Here is a 26,498-nt window from a genome sequence, read left to right as displayed (position 1 = left end):
TGCAGATCAAAAAAAAGTAAACTTCGAAGGAGCCCCTTTGTAAAAATAACCTTCAAATTCCTTTTGCGGCCAATTCTGCTTTCATGTTTTTTATGTGGAGTTGGATATTTTCCATATTTCAGATTGAAATGTAACGTATTTCCATTCAGTGAAGATTGCAAAACAATCTCTATATCAGACTGCCCATCTATTTACACAGCTTGTCCTTTTATAAACTTATAAAACACCAAAGCATTTCCAAGATAAGTGTTCTAGATGCAGAACAAATTATTTCTTTTGTGATTTTACAGTTCTGCTAATCATTCAAATGCATTTCCTAATTCCGTATTTCCCAAACATAGTTCAGGGTTAGCCAGTGACCGGAAATTTGTCCAGAACTTCATATCTAAGGTCCAACATGAAACCTTTGCTTTGGTGGCTGAAAACCAATTCTCACTCATGTTGCAAATATAAGAAATGGTTAGTCCAGGGTTATCCAAACCTTTCCAGTCACAGAACCCTTTGAGCTCCCCAGAGCACTGAGGGAACCCCTGAGAAACATTCTCATTGTGTTGAAGAGTTCTGTCACAAAAAATGGTTTGTTTTACCCAATAGATACAAACATACAAAAACAGATTGATAAAAGTATTTTCTATTTCTTGTATGTATACATTTGTTACAAATAAAAAGTTCTCTTATTCAATGAATACTTAAGTCTTACCTTTTTGTCATTTTTAACGGGAGGTGTGATGCTCCTTTAGCTCACCAATTTGTTCAGTATTAGGAGTGCTACTGGAGAGCTGGATTCTTATCTTAGTCCCACACATATGTGCACACTCTCTCTCTCACACACACATACAAACACTCATGCACATGCTCCCCTCTCGTTCACATACTTTCACCTGTCAAGCACACACACTCACCTCTCTCTATCTCTCACACACACACGCATCTCTCTGTCTCTCACACACACAGTCGCCTCTCTCTGTCTCTCACACACACACGCATCTCCCTGTCTCTCACACACACACACACACACCTCTCTCTATCTCTCACACACATACACTCGCCTCTCTTTGTCTCTCACGCGCACACACACGCCTCTCTCTGTCTCTCACACACACACACGCATCTCTCTGTCTCTCACACACACACTCGCCTTTCTCTGTCTCTCACACACACACGCATCTCTCTGTCTCTCACACACACACACACACCTCTCTCTGTCTCTCACACACACACGCCTCTCTCTGTCTCTCACGCACACACACCTCTCTCTGTCTCTCTCTCTCACGCACACTCACCTCTCTCTGTCTCACACACACGCACTCACCTCTCTCTGTCTTTCACGCACACACATGCCTCTCTGTCTCTCACGCACACACACACACCTCTCTCTGTCTCGCACACACACACACACACACACATGCCTCTCTGTTTCTCTCACACACACTTGCCTCTCTCTGTCTCTCACACACACACACTCGCCTCTCTCTGTCTCTCTCACACACACACACGCCTCTCTCTGTCTCTCACGCACACGCACTCACCTCTCTCTGTCTCGCACACACACACACACACACACATGCCTCTCTGTTTCTCTCACACACACTTGCCTCTCTCTGTCTCTCACACACACACACTCGCCTCTCTCTGTCTCTCTCACACACACACACGCCTCTCTCTGTCTCTCACGCACACGCACTCACCTCTCTCTGTCTCTCTCACACACACACACACCTCTCTCTATCTCTCACACACACACACGCCTCTCTGTCTCTCACGCACACACACACGCCTCTCTGTCTCTCACACACACTCGCCTCTCGCTGTCTCTCACACACACTCGCCTCTCTCTGTCTCTCACACACACACACGCCTCTCTGTCTCTCACACACACTCGCCTCTCGCTGTCTCTCACACACACAGTCACCTCTCTCACGTACACCCACTCCTCTCTCACACACAAGCTCAGCTCTCTTAAACACACTCACCTCTCTCTCTTACACAAACTAACACTGTCACCTCTCTCTCACACACACCCATCCCTCTCACACGCATTCACCCTCTCAACCCCCACACACTATCACTTCCCTCTCCCTCTCACTCACTCATTCTCACCTCAGTCTCTCTCTCCCACACACACTCACCTCTCTCTTACGCATACCAAAACTCTCACCTCTCCTCTTTCACACACACACACAAAATGTTCTCACTTCTCCCTCTCTTGCACACAATCACACTCCCACCTCTCTCTCTCTCTTTCACACATACAAACACTTTCCTCACACACTCACATTGGCATCTGTCTCTCCATTGCTCTGAGGCCCCTCCACACTCTTATACCCGCCCCCCCACCCCCACCCGCTCCGTTGTCTGGTTGCCTCCATTCTCAGCCTTGCCTTTCTTGCAAGAGGGATGGAGTGTAAAATTAGGAAGCCTTGCTGCAGCTGCACAGGGCATTGGTGAGGTTGCACAGGGAGCATTATGGACAGTTTGGGGCTCCTTATGTGAGGAATGTACTTGCATTGGAAGCAGTTGAGATAAGATTCACTAAGCTGATTTATGGGGTTGTCTGAAGAGGAAACATTGAGCAAGTTGGGCCAATATTCATTGAAGTTTATTCATGAGAGGTGACTTTATTGAAATATTTAAGATCCTGAGGGTCATTATAAGGTAGATGCTGGGAGGCTGTTTCCTCTCAAGGGGGAATCTAGGACTAGGTGGCAGAGCTTAAAAATAAGGGGTCCCCCATTTAACATGGAGATAAGGAGAAGTTTATTTTTTCAGAGGGCCATTCATGTTTGGAATTCTCTTTCCCAGCCGAACAGTGGAGGCTGAGCCTTTGAGTATCTGAATTTCTTTTTAAAATTGAGTGTACCTAATTCAGTTTTTCCAATTAAGGGGCAATCCACCGACCCTGCACATCTTTGGGTTGTGGGGGCGAAACCCGCGCAAACACGGGGAGACTGTGCAAACTCCACACGGACTGTGACCCAGAACCGGGATCGAACCTGGGACCTCGGCGCCATGAGGCAGCAGTGCTAACCCACTGCGCCACCGTGCTGCCCGAATATCTGGATTTTGACGGGCAAGGGAGTCCAGGTTTATGCAGGACAGGCAGAAAGTGGAGTTAAGGGCAGAATCAGATCTGCCATGATGATTCAGAATGGTGGGCCAGGCTCGATCGGCCAAATGACGTACTCTGCTCCTATATCCTATGATCATATGGTATTCAACTTATTCAGTTTGCTTGCTTTTTACGCTAGTAATTTCCCTTGAAGGATTGTATCAAAGTGTTGGGAACAAATTCTCCAGACTGAACAGCAGGAATGTTAAATACGTTTGCAAACCCTGATGTTTCTTACTTTGGAATGGTTCATTTAACTGATCTGGGGGAGCAGTTAAAACTCATGCTGAGCTTGAGTGATGTGACTATGGGCCATTCTTAACAATGTATCTAGCCGTTCGCGAAATGATTATTCCAGGATATACCCCAGTGAATAATTAGAGTTGGTTGACGCCCACAATACATCAAGAGGGTGTTATGAAAACCAGCCACAATTTAAATATTACCAGCAGATTTTCTGTCTTGAAAACCATAGTACCAGACATTTTCATAATTGTTCAACTTTTGGCAATTAATTGTTCCTGTGCACTCTATCCATTTCTGCATTAAATGTCTCCCTAACTAACTATCAGCCTCACAATCAGTCCAAGAGCAAACTCATATAACAATGTAATAATAATAATCTTTATTGTCAGAAGTAGGCTTACATTAACACTACAATGAAGCTACTGTGAAAAGCCCCTAGTCGCCACATTCCGGCTCCTGTTCCGGTACATTAAGGTAGAATTCAGAATGTCCAATTCACCTAACGAGCACGTCTTTCGGGACTTGTGGGAGGAAACCGGAGCACCCGGAGGAAACCCACGCAGACATGGGGTGAACGTGCAGACTCCGCACAGTCAGCGACCCAAGCGGGAATTGAACTTAGGACCCTGGCACTGTGAAGCAACTGTGTTAACCACTGTGCTACCGTGCCACCCAAGTTTTCCTAGTTTTATTTTAAATCATATTTTTCAAGATACTCTCTATGAACCGTAAGCCGATAATAGGAAGCCTAGTTTTGTACAGGGCCTAGTCATGTGATAAACAAACTGCCCATTATAAACACTCATAATATTCCCCATTCTGTTACCAGGGAAATTATAATCGACATTTATCTCATGTCAATATTTAAACCATACAAAACAAAACACAAAACAATCACTTCGAAATGAATGATTATTAGTTACGGTAAGACTCTAAATCTAAATGCTTCAAGACAAGTTTATCAAAATGACACATACAATGAATATTCAGGGCGATTTACTTTGATTGATTGTAACAATAAACATCACCACCATTCTGGCATTTGGTTAAAAAAAAAAGGTAAATTCTGGCTTGAAATACTTTGTAGATTTGAAAACAAAATCAGTGAGCTGGCAATTGTCCCTCACGCAGGATTTGGTAATGTGGAAGTCACAGTGAACTGTCAAATCCGATTAAAATTTGAACTAATATTCTCATATTATTTAAGTGCATTTCATTTTAAGTATCAGTAGTCTGGCATTTGCTTATTAGCATTCAGAGGAACCTGCGACAGGTGAAGAGTTGGTTGCCAAGAAATCCAATGAAACTCGACAAGGAGGCTCTGCCAGATCTGGAAGAGACTGATTGTTACACCGCACCATTCAGTCGAGCACGTATGCACCAGTAAGTGTTCTGCTCGCAATAAGCATGTTACACAAACAGAATTCAAAATGTACGCACACAGTTATTTTAATGGTATTAATTTGCATGATTGTGACAGATTCCAAAGAATTAAATCAAAGATTGAGAAGTTGTGATGGTGCGTGTAAATCTCATATTTAATGTTTCCTGGCTTCAATCATGGGAAGGTGATGACACGGTGGTATTGTCAGGAGGCCAGAGAACCAGAGTAATTCTTTGGCAACCTGGGTTTGAATCCCACCACAGCAGATGGTGAAATTCAAATTCTAAATGAAAACAGATTTAAATTTAATGAAAACCATGAATCGATTGTCAAAAAAAGCCATCTGGATCCCCCTTCGGAGAAGGAAATGTGACATCCTTTCCTGGTTTGGCCCACATGGAACTCCACACCCACAGCAATGTGGTTAACTCTGAAGTGGGCAGGGCAGCACGGTGGCACAGTGGTTAGCATTGCTGCCTCACGGCGCCGAGGTCCCAGGTTCGATCCTGGCCCAGGGTCACTGTCCGTGTGGAGTTTGCACATTCTCCATGTGTTTGCGTGGGTTTCACCCCCCCCCCCCCCCCCCCCACAACCCAAAGATGTGCATGGTAGGTGGATTAGCCACGCTAAATTGCCCCTGAATTGGAAAAAATGAATTGGGTACTCTAAATTTATTTATTTTAAAAAATGTTTTTAAAACTCTGAAATGGGCCAGAAAGCCACTCAGCCCAGGGGCAATAAATTTTGACCCAGCCAATGCCACACACATCCCATGAATGAATTTTTAAAAATCAGGTTCCTTTTTGTTATTCTAGCAGCACACAAAAACCCAAACATGGAACTTCAAGTGCTCTTTTTCTTTCTTAAATAAAACCTCTCTTCAGCTTCACCATAAACAACAAAGACACGTTTTTCAGTAATTCGACGAGAAGCAGAATAGTGCATCACATGCTGCAGAGGACCAAATATGAAGATGGGAAATCGAAAATAGGTAATGTTTCAAATGAGCCATTACATTTCAATTTCAGAGTACTGACTGCTGTTATGTACAAGCTGTCGCTCATTTTGTACGGAGGATTTGCAGCTTATTTGCCCTCTCTTTTGTTGAGTGAACGCCCCATCTGGTGGAGTCCTGCACCTGGAAGGCAGGTTTGTTCTATGCCACGATGGGCCGGTGACAGTGAAAGGGAAATGGTTTTGCCAGATTTTAAAGGTTCGCCCGCTAACGACTCTTGGGACGGGACTCTCCGCCCCCTCAGCCCTGTGTTTCCCGGCAGCGGGAGGCAGCGCACGTCCGCCAGCGGTGGGATTCTTTGTTCCCTCATCCAATGGGAATTTCCACCGAAGACACCCAATGCTACCGGGTAACATACGGGAGGGGGTGCTCTGCCTGCGGGACAAGGGAATTTAGCCATGAGCAAACGTCTGGACAATTCCGGCTTTGATCTCCAACCAGCTCCCCTGGTAGAATGTATACATAAGTGGGTTGGATCAGGGACAACTGTCTGGTGATCCTGCTCTGATCACCATCTTAAAGCGGGAGTCGGAGATAATAAAAGGGGGAAATGCTGGGTAAACACAGCAGACCCGGCAGCGTCTGTGTAGCGAGGAACTGAGTTAACGTTTCGAGTCTGACCCCTCCATGAACATTTATTTCAAACTTCCAGCATCCGCAGAATTTTGCTTTAATTTGAGTCGCAGATAATTGTAGGTCAGGAGGGTCCATAGGAGGTTCACAAGAATGATCCTCAAATTAAGAGCTTATCATATGACAAACGGTTGAGGACTCTGGGTCTGTACTCGTTGGAGTTTAGAAGGATGAGGGGGGATCTTATTGAATCTTAGAGGATAATGAGAGGCCTGGATAGAGTGGACGTGGAGAAGATGTTTCCACTCGTAGAAAAAACTAGAACCAGAGGACACAATCTCAGACTAAAGGGGCGATTCTTTAAAACAGAGATGAGGAGGAATTTCTTCAGCCAGAGGATGGTGAATCTGTGGAACTCTTTGCCGCAGAAGGCTGTGGAGGCCAAATCACTGAGTGTCTTTAAGACAGAGATAGATAGGTTCTTGATTAATAAGGGGATCAGTGGTTATGGGGAGAAGGCAGGAGAATGGGGATGAGAAAAATATCAGCAATGATTGAATGACGGAGCAGACTCAATGGCCTAATTCTGCTCCTGTGTCTTATAACACCCAGTTGTTTAGTTCTACATGTATTATATGTATAGTGAAGTTGTAGCAATAGACAATTTCTGTTGTACCTGGGCCAATATTACAGGAGTAAGCACAGAAAACAAATCCTCAGTCCTACTGGGTACTGACCAACATATGCTTAATCATACAGTGCTGAAGGCTCCACACTCAATTCCTGGGGGTACATCAATACTCAGCCCGACTGTTAAGGAGGGAAAAGAACTTGTTCAGAGTCCCAACTCCTGATGGCACCGTCTGGAAAGTGTGGGCATGCATATATTGCAAAATAGGTGTTGAGATTCTGGAATTTTTACAGCAGCTGTTACTTTGGGTTGGGCGACATTGATTGCTCCCAGATGAGGGCCTCGAGTCCTCTATGGAACAGAGCGCACCATTTGTCTGCTCAATCTTTTGATACATGTCGCAAATCCCCAGGAATGAATGCCAGTATTATATCCCATGCTGCTGCCTCAACTTTCAAACATCAGGGTCTGAATTCTCCGTTCCTCCAGCCGCGTGTCTCTCGGCTACGCGACGTTCACTGGCGCCAGGATTCTCTACTCACGCCATTTGTCAGTGAGATTTCCCATTGAAGCCACCCCACGCAACCGGGAGACCCTCGGGCAGGGGAACAGAGAATCCCAACAGCCTGAGAATTCCTGCCCAGATCTGGTCATAAACCAACTTAACATTGAACAAGTAAATGTCGGATATTCAGTGGAGCCAGTATTGGACTACAGTTCTCAGTAAGAAGTCTTACAACACCAGGTTAAAGTCCAGCAGGTTTGTTTCAGATCACTAACTTTCGGAGCACTGCTCCTTCCTCAGATGAATGAAGAGGTAGGTTCCAGAAACATATATATGTTCAGTTCCCTCTTAAACCACCCGTCACCGCTTTGGGGTCATTTTATCCCAGTGTTATCAGATGGCAAACCTGTGGGATTGGTTGGGATGCCAATTTTACCCCCCACCCAATATCCCCCTCCATGTGATGACTGAAGAGCAAAATGTGCCGGGTTTCCTCAGCTGGGAGTGAATGGTGAGGACACGGAATGTGAAAGTGGCGAACGATTCCATTCTCAGTTTGATCTGCACACAAAATAAAAAGTAAATTGAATATACACCAAACCACCTCGTTTGAGAGTTTGAGGCCAGCTTTTGGTTCATTCGAGGTGGTTTCCATATTTACACTAATGAGAGAAAGTGTTCACGTCAAGAAAAACGGGAGATTGCTCTGAGATTTCAGAAATAATCCATCACACAAAGTATAATAATCAGGAGGTTAATTAATGCACTCGGGCATTGGGACTGAGGGAGAGCAGAGAGCCCCAACGTAACATGGGGATTCCCCCCCCCCCACTCCCTCATCCCCCCTCCCCCATCCCTCCCCCCATCCCTCCACCCCCTCATCCCTCCCCCTCCCCCCATCCCTTCACCCCCATCCCTCCCCCCCATTCCCCCCCCCTACCCCCCATCCCTACCCGCCCCCCCCCCCCCCCCCCAACCCCCACCATTGCTGGTTGAATGGGTATTCAAGCATTTATTTGTTCAGGCATGACACACCTTATAGCCAACATAATCTCCAATTTAAGACTTAAAATACAGGAAACCAGCTCATTAATTACAAAGGGCAAAATTGGCTTCATCAGGCACTCCAGATATTGGTGGGAATGTTCATTAATAACAAGGGGCGAAGTTGTCTTCCACTGGATCTCCAGGTATTAGTGGGATGGCTTCATTTCTCAGTATCAGACACGAGTGTGTGTGCGATAAAGTTAAACAAACTTACTGCGGTACGATATGTTGTCATGTGATTCCTGAATTATTAATGCAGTGCGGTAACACACTTTATGAACCGTTTTGGACCTGGAGAAGCGGGCAAGAGGTGGGAAGTGAGGGATGGGACTGATGACCAAACATTCTTTGTGTCCAGGGTCTCAGGAATTCTCAATCCCGCTCGCATTAATAGGGATTGATTCCAACTGCTTTAATGTTTAAGAAGTTCACTGTCATTTGCTTTGTCTGCACACAGGTTCAATGGGGCTATTGAATTGGTAGCACCACTTTGAAAAAAAGACATCCTCCCCTGGGTGGCTTGCCAAACGTTTGCTTTCTGATTTCAATCTATAAATAGAATCTAATTCACTCCTAAGTGCTTGGGGTTTATTGAGGTTTCCAACTTCCAGGAAATGAATAATGTCGGTGCCTGGTCGCACATCGAGTGAAAATGCTTAATTGGAAATACAAGATCACAAAAGCAAAAATGGGCTCAGCAAGAGAATAAATTCAATTAGGTCTTTTTAAAATAGCATAAAAGTATAATAACATTCACAAGCATATCAGTCCCAGAACATTTGGTGCTGGGTTTTGAACCTTTGCCGGCTCTGGTAGTTAAGGTTGGCTGCAGCTAATGATAACCTCTCCAGGCAGCATGTTGGCTCTCGGGCTCCATCTCCCCAGTACCATTTGTGCAGTGACGGAATCAGCGGAAGGCAGGCCGAGCCACCCACACACCACCCATTAAAGCAGGCCAACTGGGATTCTCCAGTCTGCCGCCAGGTGGATGTGAGCAGAGGGCAGGTTTAGATGACTGGAGGTGGCCTCCTGGAGCTCCAGAAAACGCAGAGGCCTCCCTACCTGGTTACCTATGTGCGGTAGCAGCCAGAGGCCTTGCATGCATCCCCACCCATGCATCTCCCCATCTCCTCCCCCACCACCGCCACCCAACAGTGATGCCTGACCTAAAGGTCTATTTTTTTAACTGCTCTTTGAAGGATAAGGATTATATGAAGCTTTTTAAAATTTGATTTTTAAAGAGGGAAGCCTTACCTCTTTTGCAAAACCTTTTGCAACCTGCTGCTCCTTTCATAGAATCCCTACAGTGCAGAAGGAGGCCATTTGGCCCATCAAGTCTGCACCAACCCTCTTAAAGAGCACCCTGCCTTGGCCCACTTTCCTGTCTTATCCCCGTATCCCCACCTAATCTGCAAATGCCTGGACACTAAGAGGCAATTTTTAGCATGGCCAACCCACCTAAACTGCACATCTCTGGACTGCGGGAGGAAACCGGAGCACCCGGAGGAATCCCAGGCAGATGGGGTGGGGGGGGGCGGAATGTGCAATCTCCATACAGACAGTCGCCCAAGGCCGAAATTGAACCCGGGACCCTGGAGCTGTGAGGCAGCAGTGCGAGCCACTGCGCAACCATTCCGCCCTGTCTAACTGCTTTCATGTTTCCAGCTGGGAAGCCTCCGATTGGCTGTCCAGCTTCGAAAGTCACCCAGCATCCATGCCAAGCCAAATAAGAGAATGCCCTTGTGTAAATTGGGGCGGGTGACTGTTTTCCTACCGTTGCTTACCCGACCCATTTCTTGCCCTGAAGGGAAAATCCTGCTCCAGATGTTTAAGAATAGCTTCACTGAAAAGTCTACCTCTCGCTAGCTGACATCAGTAAGATGGCGTTCCACATGGCCATGCATTATTTTGCGTATTGGTTAAAAGATTGATCCCCATTTGCTCAGAAAACAATCAGATGTTTCTCTTTTCTTCAGGTTTAAATCGGCTGCTCGGCAATGGAACATATGATGCTGCCTTCCCTCCACACGAGGTGAGACAACATAAAACCTTATTCTTCAATAAACATAGAACAGTACAGCACAGAACAGGCCCTTCAGCCCTCGATGTTGTGCCGAGCTGTGTCCGAAACCAAGATCAAGCTATCCCACTCCCTGTCATTCGGGTGTGCTCCATGTGCCTATCCAATAACCGCTTGAAAGTTCCTAAAGCGTACGACTCCACTCTCACAGCAGGCAGTCCATTCCACACCCTAACCACTCTCTGAGTAAAGAACCTACCTCCCACCCTGAACCTTATAGTTATGCCCCCTTGTAACAGCTACATCCACCCGAGGAAATAGTCTCTGAACGTCCACTCTATCTATCCCCCTCATCACGTTATAGACCTCTATTAAGTCGCCTCTCATCCTCCTCCGCTCCAAAGAGAAAAGCCCTAGCTCCCTCAACCTTTCCTCATAAGACCTATCCTGCAAACCATGCAGCATCCTGGTAAATCTCCTTTGCACCCTTTCCAGGAAGCACAATGGAGTATAACACGTGTTTCTTAATATGGTAAAAATATTTCTCACGGTAACTTAGCCACATTGTGTATTTATTGTTTTCAAAGCTAGTGTTTGGGCAGACTGAGGTAGCTTTTCCACCGTGATGTTTTGGTGCTGATCTGTCAGAGTCGACCCTTCATAGACAATTCCCAATTTCCGTTCCAATTGGGGGATGGGAAAGTTTACAAGGGGTAGGCGTTTTGCCCTAGCAGGATATTGTTTAGCTGGTAAATCGATTCCAGTACCCTTAGTTTCAAAACTTTACATTTCAATCTCCAGGTACTTTTATCAGCTTACAGAAGATGCGTTAACCATGTCGGCAGATGGTTATTATATAATGGTCTAGAATTTTGCAGGATCTTTGATGATTAACTGTCATCATTCGCAACTTTAGGATTGAGTGCAAGTTAACACCGTAATCCTGAAGTTACATTCTGCCACTCATTGCTCTGCTACAAGCTGCAGATTCCCGGCCTCTGAGCCAACAACAAGTGAAATCAACTGACTCGGGAAGAACTTCCTTTTCTTTACTCTCACAACACGTGACTGAGTTTTTTAAACAGTGATTTGAGTAATTTCTAATATTGAACAACCACTCTGGCCCTGAAAATATTACGGAATATTTATGGAATGTTATTAAATGTCTCCATTATGATTAATTAGAATATTTTTCAAACAATATAATTTGTAATAATTGCAAAATAACCTTTTGAAGTTTGTTCATTGAATTTCAGTTTCTATCTTCATCCAGGTGTCTGTTTTAATCTTTATCTTGCTGAGTGTAAAATTTGAAAAATAGGATTTGATTATTAGTGACTTTTATTTCCTGGTTGACTGTGAGAATTCTTTAATATGATTGGATGTTTGGGTAGCACAACAACATCACTGGCTTGATCCCATTAAACTATGCTACAATCCAAAGCACTTGGAGGGGTAAAATTCTCATCAAAGAGATTGCAGGGACCAGACACTGTATCTGGGATGGCCGAGACCAGACATGTACTGGATATAGGGATTTTCCGGAATTTTTGTCCTGTGGTAGGAGGGGTCAGGGAAATAGGATAACTGAAGCCGGGCCGATTTCTCTACTGAGGTGGACCCAGCCAGGAAAAGGAAGGGATTAGGCTGGACCAGATTGGATTCCACCATTAATCTCAGACCCAACGAGCAGGGGATCAGCACACCGCAACCCAGATTTGATAGACAGCAATGCCTGATGGAGATTGTAGTTTTCAGGGCAGGACCTGCTTATCGGGTGCTTCCAGATTTTGGGATGCCAGATACATTGACTTTGTTTCTCACTGAGACTTTCTTTAAGCAAGCACCTTGCTCCACCACTGACCTCAAAATCCAGGCAAATAAATGGCATATACCGCAGTAAGGTGCCCATTTGCCAGGTAAATTGCATACCCCTCGCACAGTAACCTGTTATTCCATATTAGCTTGTCTCTTAGATTAGAATTTTCAAAAATAGTGCTAGAAAATTATTTTTCAATGGGGTGGTTAATACGCAAGAGTAGACGTCTGCGATCATTACATTGTCATCAGAATTATTTTATCTGATTGCAATACAATTATTATTCCTGATAAAAAGTTAATATTGCCGCTTTCTGTTAACTTCACCTAATAGTGCAAGTATCGTAAATATTTTGATAATTTTTCAAATCAATCTGTCTTGATTCTTCTGCCCCGCCCGCCGCAAGAACGCCACGGGTGAGACGCAGACAGTGGAGAAGTCGTTTGACCTCGGGCGGGATTCTCCGGTCGTCGGGCGGACGTGGCCGGAGAATCCCGCCCATTGTGTCACAGAGATGTCGCCTGTAAACGTTTTGGTATTTTGACCCTTCTGTCTGCGTGGAAATGAAACTATTAAAACCCATTTACCGAGCTCTGTGTGAGCCACTTCCCTCGGCCACGACAAAGTCTGCTGGGGAGCTGCTGAAGATCCGGTTACAACTGGGCCACATGTATGCCACTAGGAATTATGCACATCAGGACCCTAACACCAGTTTCTGTGACCAGCAGGCACCCTCCAGATGCTGTGAGGGTCCTGCAAGCTGACTAGAAAATTCCAGGTGACCCCTGACCATCGGTCTGAATTTTCTTTTTAATGATCTTTACCATCTCCGTGCCACTCTGCCCCTAATCCGGCTTCCAGTAAAATGGCCTCCTGTCGGAATGTTCTGGCAGCTTTGAAGTTAGATTACAGGAGGATATAGTTGGGCTGGTCAGATGGGTTGATCCGTGGCAAATTCAATCCGGGTAAGTGTGAGGTGATGCACTTGGGCAGGACAAACAAGGCAAGGGAATACAGGATAAACGGCAGGACTCTGAGAAGCACCGAGGGTCAGAGGGACCTCGGCATACACACACCGGTCCCTTAAGGTAGCAGGTACCTTTATCTAATTGTAACACAATGACTTGGATGTAGGGCTAGAAGGTGCTACAGCCAAATTTGCAGATGGCGTTAAAATAATAATAATAATAACCTTTTATTGTCACAAGTATGAAGTTACTATGAAAAGCCGCTAGTCACCACATTCCGGCACCTGTTTGGGTAAGCTGGTACGGGAATTCAACCCGCGCTGCTGATCTTGTTCTGTATCACAAAACCAGCTGTCTAGCCTACTGAGCTAAACCAGCCCCTGGTGGGACAGTAAGTTGCAATGAGGAAATAAGAAATTTACAAATGGATATAGATAGGTTAGGTGAGTGGACCAAAATTTGGCAGACGGAGTTTAATGTGGATCAGTGGCCGGAAAGCATTTTGGTCGGTAAAAATGGAACGACAAAGGGGGTGATTCTCCAAAATGGAGCCCAAGTGTTCACGACGGCGCGAAACGGGCACGGGGACGACTGATTCTGGCCCCCATAGGAGGCCAGCACGGCGCTGGAGCGGTTCATGCGCCGGTGGGACTCTGTCGTGTCCACGCGGCCGCGGGGCGGTTGCGCTGATTCTCCGGCGTGGCGCAGGACTCGGAGAATCACCCCCAACTTATTATCTAATTGGAGAGAAACTTCAGAGTGTTTCGGAGGGATCTGTGGTCCTCGTGCATGAATCTCAGAAAGCTAGTATGCAGGTACAGCAGGTAATAAGGAAGGCAAATGGAATTTTGTCCTTTATAGCTAAAGGAATAGAGTATAAAAGTAGAGAAGTGATGCTGCAACTGTACAAGGCATTGGTGAGACCACACCTGGAGTATTGTGTCCAGTTTTGGTCGCCTTATTTGAGGAGGGATGTAGTTGCATTAGAGGCAGATCAGAGGAACTTTGAGAAAGAGTCATCCAGACTTGGAACGTTAACTTCCTTCTCTCTCCACAGATGCTGCGGTTGTCCAGTGTTTTCTGGTTTTGTTTCAGATTCCAGCATCTGCAATAATTTGCTTATATTTCAGTTCAGAGGAGGTTCACTAGATCGATTCCAGAGATGAGGGGTATATCTTATGAAGAGAAATTGAGCAGTTTAAGCCTATACTCTCTCGAGTTTAGACGAATGAGAGGAGGTGTAATTCACGTATATAAGATGATAGAAGGTATGGAAGACGTGGAGCGGATGCTTCCTCTTGTGGGACAATCTAGAACGAGAGGTCAGTACTTTAGGAGAAGGGGTAACACATTTGAAACGGAGCTGAGGAAAAATATGTTCTCTTAAAGGGCTGTGAATCTGTGGAATTCGCTACCCCAGAGTGCTGTGGATGCTGGAACTGTGAGTAAATTTAAGGAGGAGCTAGACAGATTTTTAATTAGTAATGGGTTGAAAGGTTGTGGAGAATGGGCCGGGAAGTGGAGTTGAGGCCAAGAGGAAATCAGGCATGAACGTGTTGAATTGAAAGGCGGGATATATAAGATTATGAGGGGCATAGATAGAGTAGACAGGATGAAACCTTTCCTCTTTGGAGAGATCAATGACCAGGGACAAGGATTTAAGGTGAGGGGCAGGAAGTCAAGATGGAGAGGGGATGTGAGGAAAAGCCTTTCCACCCAGAGCATTGTGGGAATCTGGAACTTGCTGCCTGAAAGGGTGGTGACCCTTAAGGCAGAGACCCTCATAACATTTAAGAAGAATTTAGATGTGCACCTGCGGTGCCGAGGCATGCAAGGATACAAGGTTCTGGCTAAGTGCTGGAAAATGGGATTAGAATAGTTAGGTAGTTGTTTTTGACCAGCAGAGATGCAATTGGCCAAACGGTCTTTTCTGTGCTGTAGACTTTGATAACTCTATGACGCAGAAGTGATGAAGTATGAGTGATCAGGACCCCAAATCTGGTCCATAACCATCACTTTCCAAACTAATAACAGGCCAAAATAGATTGAATTTCTCTTCCTTAAATAGAAGATTCATTATATCGTTCCATCGATGTATGTTTGTGTGTATGACATGGTTAGGTAGCACGCGCGTCCTGTCACTGATTTAGAAATCCAAAGGCCTGAATGAATGATCCGGAGATATGGGGGTGGGTGTAAATGGGAATTATTATCCTTCTCGAGCTAATTTATTGACACCATTCTGCCCTTGAGCCATATTCCTAGATGCTGGATTGGGGGACTGAATTGCAGGACGTTAAGAAAATAGAAAATTAAAAAGCAAATGAAGGCCAATGATTAGAGGCCAACTGGAATTTTCCAATCAGCCTTCAGCCCCCCCCCCCCGAAGTCAGGGACCGCCTGGAGGCAGCCTTCTTGCAGTAGAACAAGGGGGTGTGGTGGTATATATTAGGGGTAATGTGGTACCTGTGAAGCCGAGAGGCTATTGGCTGACAGGTCCCGGGTCCTGGTTGGATCTGCCGACTTCTGGCTCCGCCCTGAAGGTGGAGTATAAGAGCTCAAGCTTCTCCCCGCAGCCTCATTCTATTGCTGAGCTGCTGGGGACAGGTCTCGCTTAATAATGCCTAGATCGACTTCATCGCTTCTCGTCTCGCGTAAGTCATTGTGCGCTACAATTTATTAAGCGAGCTTAAAAGACGATGGAGCTCTGGATCGCCCCGGAGTGCCTGCGGATCAGCCCCCACACAGCGAACTCGGCGGCCGTATTCAAACACTGGCAAGCATGCTTTGAAGGCTACCTCCGAACGGCCCCCGGAAGAGCAGAAAATGCAGGTCCTGCATTCGAGGGTAAGCCCGGAGATTTACTCGCTTATAGAAGACGCAGAGGATTTCCCGACGGCGCTCGCATTGCTGAAGAGCATCTACGTTCGGCCCGTAAACCAGGTCTACGCGCGCCACCAACCCGCGACGAGACGGCAAATTCCCGGAGAATCGCACGAGGAATTCTACGGCGCGCTGCTAATTTTGGGACGAGGCTGCAACTGCCCGCCGGTGAACGCGATCGAACACACGGACCTGCTAATTCGTGATGCATTCGTGGCAGGTATGAACTCCCCCCAAATCCGTCAAAGACTTTTAGAAAGAGAGTCGCTAGGACTCTCAGAGGCACGGGCCCTTGCAGCCTCCCTTGATGTGGCCTCCCAAAACGCCCGCGCCTACGGCCCCGACCGCGCGGCAGCCCCTTGGGCTCCCTGGACCCCCGTCGCGACAAACTCCCCGGCACCCCCCCCCACCCCCCCCCCCCCCGCAAGCTTGCGCAGTTAAAGCGCCAGACCATCTCGGGGGGGCCCGCTGCTATTTTTGCGGACAAGGCAGCGCTGCCCGGCCCGCGCAGCTCCTTGTAAAAGCTGCGGCAAAAAGGGCCATTTCGCGGCAGTGTGCCGGTCCCGGGGGGTCGCCGCAATCCCCGGAGAAGAACGAGGACAATAGATCCCGAACACCCCCCAACCCCCCCCAGCGCCCCATGTGCGACCCGCGGGCGCCGCCATTTTGGGTCCCGGGCACCACGAGGGGAGGATGGGCGCCGCCATCTTGTGACCCCCCAGCCACGTGCGATTCATGGGGGCGGCCATTTTGTCCACCCCCGACCACGTGCTACCCATGGGGGCGGCCATTTTGTCCACCCCCGGCCGCGTGCGATTCATGGACGCCACCATCTTGGTTGACAACAAAGGACCCCAGCATCGACGGCTCCACGGGGTCCGAAGAAGACGCCGCGACACTACTACCACGACTGGCTTCGGTGACACTGGATCAATCGCGGCCCCGGACACTCCAGACGACGACGACAACGGTGCTGGTCAACGGATACGAGATGCCGTGCCTGATCGACTCCAGGAGCACTGAAAGTTTTATTTACCCAGACACGGTAAGACGCTGTTTTCTGACCATCCATCCAAGCACGCAAAAGATTTCCCTAGCTGCAGGATCCCACTCAGTGGAGATCAAAGGGTTCTGCATCGCAAACCTAACGGTGCAAGGGAGGGAGTTTAAGAACTACAGGCTCTACATCCTGCCCCAACTCTGCGCGCCCACATTATTGGGATTAGTCTTCCAATGTAACCTTCAGAGCCTAACATTCCAATTCGGCGGCCCAATACCCCCACTCACTATCTGCGGCCTCGCAACTCTCAAGGTTGAACCGCCGTTCTTGTTTGCAAACCTCACCCCGGATTGCAAACCCGTCGCCACTAGGAGCAGACGGTACAGTGCCCAGGACCGGACATTTATTCGGTCTGAAGTCCAGCGGTTGCTGAAGGAAGGCATAATCCAGGCCAGCAATAGTCCCTGGAGAGCCCAGGTGGTAGTCGTAAAGACCGGGGAGAAGCAAAGGATGGTTGTAGACTATAGTCAGACCATCAACAGGGACACGCAGCTAGATGCGTACCCTCTCTCCCGCATATCCAACATGGTCAATCGGATTGCTCAGTATAAGGTCTTTTCCACCGTGGACCTCAAGTTCGCCTGCCACCAGCTGCCCATCCGCCCAGGTGACCGCAAGTACACTGCCTTCGAGGCAGACGGGCGGCTATACCACTTCCTAAGGGTCCCATTTGGCGTCATGAACGGGGTCTCGGTCTTCCAACGGGAGATGGACCGAATGGTTGACCAGCACGGGTTGCAGGCCACGTTCCCGTATCTCGACAACGTAACCATCTGCGGCCACGATCAGCAGGACCACGACGTCAACCTCCAAAAGTTCCTTCAGACCGCAAACGCCCTGACCCTCACATATAACGAGGAAAAATGCGTTTTTAGCACAAACCGTTTGGCCATCCTGGGATACGTAGTGCGCAATGGAGTAACAGGCCCCGACCCCAAACGCATGCGCCCCCTTATGGAATTTCCCCTCCCCCACTGCTCCAAAGCCCTGAAACGATGCCTGGGCTTCTTTTCATATTACGCCTAGTGGGTCCCCCAGTACGCAGATAAGGCCCGCCCGCTAATACAGACCACTACCTTCCCCCTGTCGACAGAGGCTCGCCAGGACTTCAGACGCATCAAAGCGGATATCGCAAAGGCCACGATGCGCGCCATCGACGAGTCCCTCCCCTTCCAGGTCGAGAGCGATGCATCCGATGTAGCTCTGGCAGCCACCCTTAACCAAGCGGGCAGACCCGTGGCCTTTTTCTCCCGGACCCTTTTCGCCTCAGAAATCCGCCACTCCTCAGTGGAAAAGGAAGCCCAAGCCATAGTGGAAGCTGTGCGACATTGGAGTCATTACCTGGCCGGCAGGAGATTCACCCTCCTCACCGACCAACGGTCGGTAGCCTTTATGTTCGATAATGCACAGCGGGGCAAAATTAAGAATGACAAGATCTTAAGGTGGAGGATCGAACTCTCCACCTACAATTGTGAGATCTTGTATCTTCCCGGAAAGCTGAACGAGCCGTCCGATGCCCTGTCCCGCGGCACATGTGCCAGCGCACAAATAGACCGCCTCCAAGCCCTCCACGAGGACCTCTGCCACCCGGGGGTCACTCGATTCTACCATTTCGTAAAGTCCCACAACCTCCCCTACTCTGTGGAGGAGGTCCGTACAGTCACCAGGAACTGCCACATCTGCGCAGAGTGCAAACCGCACTTTTTCAGACCGGATAGAGCGCACCTGATCAAGGCTTCCCGTCCCTTTGAACGCCTCAGTTTAGATTTCAAAGGGCCCCTCCCCTCCACCGACCGCAACGCATACTTCCTGAACGCGGCGGACGAGTACTCCCGTTTCCCCTTCGCCATCCCCTGCCCCGACATGACAGCGGCCACAGTCATTAAAGCCCTTGGCACCATATTCACACTGTTCGGTCTCCCCGCGTATATCCATAGCGACAGGGGGTCCTCCTTCATGAGTGACGAGCTGCGCTAGTTCCTGCTCAGCAAGGGCATAGCCTCAAGCAGGACGACCAGCTACAACCCCCGGGGGAACGGGCAAGTAGAGAGGGAGAACGGCACGGTCTGGAAGACCGTCCTACTGGCCCTACGGTCCAGGGACCTCCCAGTTTCACGGTGGCAGGAGGTCCTCCCGGACGCTCTCCACTCCATCCGGTTGCTGCTGTGTACCACCACTAACCAAACGCCGCACGAGCGCCTCCTTGTCTTCCCCAGGAGGTCCTCCTCCGGAACGTCGCTGCCGACCTGGCTGGCGGCCCCAGGTCCCATCTTGCTCTGGAAACCTGTGCGGGCGCACAAATCGGACCCGTTGGTCGAGAGGGTCCACCTTCTCCACGCGAACCCGCAGTACGCCTATGTGGCATACCCTGACGGCCGACAGGACACGGTCTCCTTGCGGGACCTGGCGCCCACTGGCAACACACACACACACCCGACACCGATCACCCCCTCCCTGCCACCGGCGCACCCCGCGACCGCCCCCTTCCCGGGGGGATCGGTCCTCCTCCCGTGCCCGCCCAGGAGTAAAACAGGAACAAACAGCGAAACGCTCCCGGAGACGACAGCGCCCGAGCAAGCACCTGCACCACCACCGGGGCTGAGGCGATCAACGAGAAAGACCAGACCTCCCGCTCGACTCGTGGAATCCGCATGACACCAAGAAAAGCAAGAATGTTGTTGTAACAAAATTTTTTTTACTCGTATTGTAAATAGTTCTCACAAACTTGTACATAGCCCAGTGTAGGGCTAAAGCTGTATTAACACAGTCCGAAATTTGTGCCAGGGCCAGCCTTGTAAACCCCTACCACCATGCGAACCACCACCCCGCTGGGTTCCTTTTTAACAAGGGGTGACTGTGGTGGTATGTATTAGGGGTAATGTGGTACCTGTGAAGCCGAGAGGCTATTGGCTGACAGGTCCCGGGTCCTGGTTGGATCTGCCGACTTCTGGCTCTGCCCTGAAGGCGGAGTATAAGCCCGAGCTTCTCCCCGCAGCCTCATTCTGTTGCTGAGCTGCTGGGGACAAGTCTCGCTTAATAAAGCCTAGATCGACTTCATCGCTTCTCGTCTCACGTAAGTCATTGTGCGCTACAGGGGGTGACAGGCTGACTCTGGGGCACCCAATAGGCCACAACTGTAGTTACTGACCACCATTTTGTATTAATAATATCTCAGAAGTGCTGAGGCAGTGCCCCTGTCTCTTTCTCTCTCTCTCTCAGCTGGACGCAGGCTGCAGTTTGTAGGGCCTCCTATAAGCCCTGCAGTATCGAGAGTCTGATTTGCATCCCTAATTGGATTTCCGTCATGCCCTCTGGCCACGAATTGGCCAATTCATGTCAGAATCCATATCGCATGACTGCTTCCACAAGGTGCAGGGTCAGAGCCTGCATTTCATCCCAATATCGGGGTCCTGACCCGAAACCCTGCCCGTGAGCTCGAATTCCACTCCAGGAGCTGGGGAACTTATATCCGGTTAACTAATTAAATCTGGAGTAAAATACGAGTATTGGCATTGGTGACCCCGAAACTGCTGGATTATTGTTAAAAACCCTGCCTGGTTCACTCCTGCCCTTGAGGGAAGGTGTCTTGTCTACTTCTTTGACGGTTAACCACACTCTGAAGTGCAAACTACTCAGTTGAGTTCAAAAGGTGGCTCACCAACTCCTTCCCAAGAGCAACTCGGGATGGAGGCCTTGTCAGCCCTGTCCAAGTCCTGTGAGTGAATGATGAAGAGAAATGTCAGAGCTAAAAATGTGCTAATCAGATGCCACCAGAATGGAATTCCAAAAATGTTGAATAGCGAGCTAGCATTCCGCCAACAGTCGCAAACTGGTAAAGAGATCAGGGATGTTTCGCGACTGAGCCAAGATGGACTGATTCCAGTAACTTTGCACTAACCTTGACCAGATGCCCACAATAGGTACTTAGGGATTGAACAATAAATCAACAGACAGAGAACATTGTAATCTAAGCAGCCATCAGCAGGTTTCCCTAATGCCCAGGCCTGCAGATATTTCGGAAAGTGAAAAGCAAATGTGCGATAAGAATATATTCTGAGAGCTTGATTGTTTTTTTGAGATATTAAATACCATCACACAAGCATTCCACTAATTTCACAAACTATTGTTTTGATTCTGTACTTCACTGAATAATCTTGTTTTCATTTTTTTTCTCCAGCTCTTTCTCCGTGTAGTATTGCCAAGTGTGAGTTTTTGTGGGGTTTTTTTGTCTTTCTGTTGCCACCTTAAGAATGATGTTCAGCTTCCTGATGTCAATGTTCCTTTCAAAACCGGAAGGTTTTGAATAATTCTGGGCTGAAGTCTTGAAGAAAGTAAGACGTCCTGTTGTCGGGAAAGGTCGGACCCGATCCCAGTGAAGCTGTCAGCACCATCGTCCAATGGGGGGCAGCCATCTCGCTCCCAGAGCCGCTGGCCCAATCAGAGAGACATTCGTTTGGCAGCGCTTTTGATGGAGTTGGCCACTGTCAAGGTGCCCTCGAACGCAGTTCATTTTGTTTCTTGGCCTTGCTGGGGTCAGGCGGGAAGGCTGGAGTGATCGGGGATGGAGGTACATTCAATCGGTGGTGCTGTGGTCGGGAGGAGCCTCTCTACGGGCCACGGGGCAGCCATAATGGATTGGATCTCACTCTACCCTGGGCACCCGCTGTGCACCACTCCTGTTACTCCGCAATCTCCCAACAGAGCTGCAGCAACTCCTGGTGCCAGTGAAATGCCGGCAGAGAGACTTGGCCTGTAATTAGGCACTCAATTGACACAGTTAGCCTCCCCGCTGCCCGCCCGTGAATCCCATCACTTGTCAACATATCGTGGCAGAGCACAGCAAGACATCAGGCTCCTCTCCCAATTCCTTCTGTTGCCATTTTACCAATCCTCCCCCTATGTCCCAGCCCATTGCCATGAAGCTGATTAAAACCTGAACCGAACCCTCTCCTCCTTCCAGGCTATAATTCATGGTGCCCCCACCAGTGGGTTTGCAGACAGGGGCAGGAGGTGGCAGGGCAAAATTCTCATTGTCACCCCACCTGCCCGACCTTGCTGCAGGTTTACAGCGGATAAGGGCGAAGTTCGGGCCGGCCCTTCCTTGCCAATGTTGAGGCCCTTAACCGGTCAATTTATTAGTCATTTATGGGCCCTTTCCCACCTGGCCTCAATTTAGTGTTCGGCAGGAGGAGTTCAGGAGCAGAGGGGTTGGAGGAGGCGCAGAAAATCACCCTGCTCGGGCTTCAGGCAAGGGGTTGGGGGAGGGGAGGGGAGGACGCCTCCATCAACAGCCTCCTCTCAATTCCGCCGGGTGCCTGCCAACAAGACCTGCCCCCTGCAGGTGCACCCTGGCCCCAAACCAGGTATCACCTCCCCTTCCTGCCCAAAGACCACTCTCCCCGTCCCCACCCCCAGCTGGCACTTTGATTCGAGGGACCGATTGTAGCCCCAGTCCCGGGCACTGTTGCCTGAGGCACTGCTGGGACGAAGGAGCTGCCAATCAGATTGGCCGACAGCTCTCTGTGACGGCACTTCTTGCTGAGCGAAGGTGGAAATTCCATCTCCAGCCAATTAAAACTCCTTGGAGCATTGAATGGATGCGGGGCAGACAGGATCGGTGGGGCTATGCTCCCCCGCTGACTCTTCGAGTGGCAGGACAGGAAACCCCAGCATCCGAATAAATTCCCTTCCATGTGTGCACACTGGGCGGAACTTTCTCACTTTTGCACCGAGTACCGGCACCCAGCTCACCAGCTGTACAGCCAGCCTTTCTCAACACATTGTGCAGCACCCGTTGCAAAATAAAATGGAAGTGTGGCCCACGCCGTCATGCTGGTGGGAGAGGCTGGAACAATCTGGCAATGCTGGGAATCCAGAGATCAGGGCATCCTTTTTAAAGGGAGCCCTGATCTCTGATTTTTAAAAAACAGGAACCACCCCGCCAACTCCCTCCCCCCCCACACAACACATATTGAAACCATCCCCCCACATACATGAGCAACCCCTCAAACCCAGACGCGGGGAGTGCCCTCCATAGGATAAGGGGATACCACCATGAGCTCCCCAGAGCCCCACTGGCACTGGCGGCAATGCCATGGATCAGTGCCAGGGGGCAGTGCCGGGGCACTTCCCTGGCATGTCCCTCTCCGTCCAAGGGGCTGTATTTACCTGCGTTCCCCTGGCGGGTTCCCATTGAAAACCCATCGTAAACCTCGCTGATGGCCGAGTAGCACAGTGGTTAGCACCGTTTGCTTCACAGCTCCAGGGTCCCCGGTTTGATTCCCGGCTGAAGTCACTGTCTGTGCGGAGTCTGCACGTTCTCCCCGTGACCGCGTGGGTTTCCGCCCACAGTCCAAAGACATGCAGGTTAGGTGGATTGGCCATACTAAATTGCCAATAAAACTTAGGTGGGGTTACGGGAATAGAGTGGAGGTGTGGTGATAGGCTGGAGGTGTGGACTTGGTTAGGGTGCTCTTTTAATGGTAAATTGCCCACCCTTAGTGTCCAAAAAGGTTGGGTGGGGTTACTAGGTTACGGGGATAGGGTGGAGATGTGGGCCGGTGCAGACTCGATGGGCCGAATGACCTCCTTCTGCGCTGTAAATTCTATGATTCGATTAACCCAATGTGTGGGGGGGGGGGAATGCAGCGGGTAAGCCCTTGAAAGAGATGAGAATTTATTGAAATGAACGGACGGGAACCTCGGGCGGGATTCTCCATAATCGGCGCAATGTCCGCCGACCGGCGCAAAAACGGCACGAATCAGTCCGGCATCGCGCCGCCCCAAAGGTGCGGAATTCTCCACATCCTGAGGTGCCGAGCCCTTACCTTGAGGGGCTAGGCCCGCGCCGGACTGATTTCCGCCCCGCCAGCTGGCGGGAAAGGCCCTTGGTGCCCCGCCAGCTGGCGCGGATATGACTTTGCCGTGCGGCGCATGCGAGGGAGCGTCAGCGGCCGCTCACGGCAACCCCGCGCATGCGCAGTGGAGGAGGTCTCTTCCGCCTCCGCCATAGTGGAGACCGTGGCGAAGGAGGAAGGAAAAGAGTGCCCCCACGGCACAGGCCCGCCTGCGGATCGGTGGGCCCCGATCGCGGGCCAGGCCACCGTGGGGGCACCCCCCGGGGCCAAATCACCCCGTGCCCCCCCCCCAGGACCCCGGAGCCCGCCCGTGCCGCCGTGTCCCGCCGTCGCAAAGGTGGTTCAATCCACGCCGGCTGGGGTGGGTTGACAGCGGCGGGACTTCGGCCCATCGCGGACCGGAGAATCGCCGGGGGATTCCCGGCGACTGGCGCGGCGTGATTCCCGCCCCCGCCGAATATCCAGTGGCGGAGAATTCGCGACACGACGGGGGCGGGATTCACGCCGGCCCCCGGGTCGGAGAATCGCGCCCCCTCATCACGTCACCTGGAAAAGTCTGACAATTGAGACCGTGCCAGCAAAAGATTCTCGTCAACGCAGGTCCAACTGCCCGGCAACTGGCTTCTATTTGGGGATTTTCTTTTTTCGTTACACCAGTTGCACTGTCTTCTTTATTTTAGCCATGCAGGAACCTGTGATGCCAGTCATTCACCCACATGTGACTGGATTTCACAGTTACTGTAATCTCTCGCGCGGCATCAGTTTAAGTTTGTGCCGTGCGTAGCTGGCTCAATGCCAGGAGGTTTGTTTTTGACATGAGAACCCTTTGCCAGCCCCTTTGTAAATTTATGCTTGAATACCCTAGTATGAGTGAGAGGCAGCACGGTTTTGTGAAGACGAGATCGTGTCTCACTAACTTGATAAGAGTTTTTCGAGGAGGTCACTAAGATGATTGATGCAGGTAGGGCAGTAGATGTTGTCTATATGGACTTCAGTACGGCCTTTGACAAGGTCCCTCATGGTAGACTAGTACAAAAGGTGAAGTCACACGGGATCAGGGGTGAGCTGGCAAGGTGGATACAGAACTGGCTAGGTCATAGAAGGCAGAGGGTAGCAATGGAAGGATGCTTTTCTAATTGGAGGGCTGTGACCAGTGGTGTTCCACAGGGATCAGTGCTGGGACCTTTGCTCTTTGTAGTATATATAAATGATTTGGAGGAAAATGTAACTGGTCTGATTAGTAAGTTTGCGGACGCCACAAAGGTTGGTGGAATTGCGGATAGCGATGAGGACTGTCTGAGGATACAGCAGGATTTAGATTGTCTGGAGACTTGGGCGGAGAGATGGCAGATGGAGTTTAATCCGGACAAATGTGAGGTAATGCATTTTGGAAGGGCTAATGCAGGTAGGGAATATACAGTGAATGGTAGAACCCTCAAGAGTATTGAAAGTCAAAGAGATCTAGGAGTACAGGTCCACAGGTCATTGAAAGGGGCAACACAGGTGGAGAAGATAGTCAAGAAGGCATACGGCATGCTTGCCTTCATTGGCCGGGGCATTGAGTATAAGAATTGGCAAGTCATGTTGCAACTGTATAGAACCTTAGTTAGGCCACACTTGGAGTATAGTGTTCAATTCTGGTCGCCACACTACCAGAAGGATGTGGAGGCTTTAGAGAGGGTGCAGAAGAGATTTACCAGATTTGCCTGGTATGGAGGGCATAAGCTATGAGGAGCGATTGAATAAACTCGGTTTGTTCTCACTGGAACGAAGGAGGTTGAGGGGCGACCTGATAGAGGTATACAAAATTATGAGGGGCATAGACAGAGTGGATAGTCAGAGGCTTTTCCCCAGGGTAGAGGGGTCAATTACTAGGGGGCATAGGTTTAAGGTGAGAGGGGCAAGGTTTAGAGTAGATGTACGAGGCAAGTTTTTTACGCAGAGGGTAGTGGGTGCCTGGAACTCACTACCGGAGGAGGTAGTGGAAGCAGGGATGATAGGGACATTTAAGGGGCATCTTGACAAATATATGAATAGGATGGGAATAGAAGGATACGGACCCAGGAAGTGTAGAAGATTGTAGTTTAGTCGGGCAGTATGGTCGGCACGGGCTTGGAGGGCCGAAGGGCCTGTTCCTGTGCTGTACATTTCTTTGTTCTTTGTACCCCTAAATCAGTCGGAGTTTGTCCGGTGCAAAGTGCTTGCATCAGTTTGATTGTTTTATTCTCAACACTTTATTATTTAATTGGGCGTTAAATGTATTTACTGATTCTAAACTGTTGCTGTTTATCCTCAGTCGGGTATTAACGTGCCCGACACTGTTTCACATAGGAGTTGTCAACGAGTCATAGAATTTACAGTGCAGAAGGAAACCATTCGGC

General features: G+C 49.3%; 1 protein-coding gene across 1 annotated transcript in view; it reads left to right on the top strand.

Moving 5' to 3' along the window:
• Positions 1-26,498, top strand: part of ano3 (anoctamin 3) — a 661,351-nt gene that overhangs the window by 382,481 nt on the left and 252,372 nt on the right. The window contains exons 9-11 of the mRNA XM_072466663.1: positions 4,607-4,738; positions 5,624-5,730; positions 10,487-10,542. Coding sequence (XP_072322764.1) covers positions 4,607-4,738; positions 5,624-5,730; positions 10,487-10,542 — 295 coding nt within the window. The remainder of the gene's footprint in view (positions 1-4,606; positions 4,739-5,623; positions 5,731-10,486; positions 10,543-26,498) is intronic.

This window comes from Scyliorhinus torazame, chromosome 10, assembly GCF_047496885.1.
Source record: "Scyliorhinus torazame isolate Kashiwa2021f chromosome 10, sScyTor2.1, whole genome shotgun sequence".
Taxonomy (NCBI): Eukaryota; Metazoa; Chordata; class Chondrichthyes; order Carcharhiniformes; family Scyliorhinidae; genus Scyliorhinus; species Scyliorhinus torazame.
Note: the sequence above shows the minus strand (reverse complement) of the source record. Positions and strands in the feature narration are given on the sequence as shown.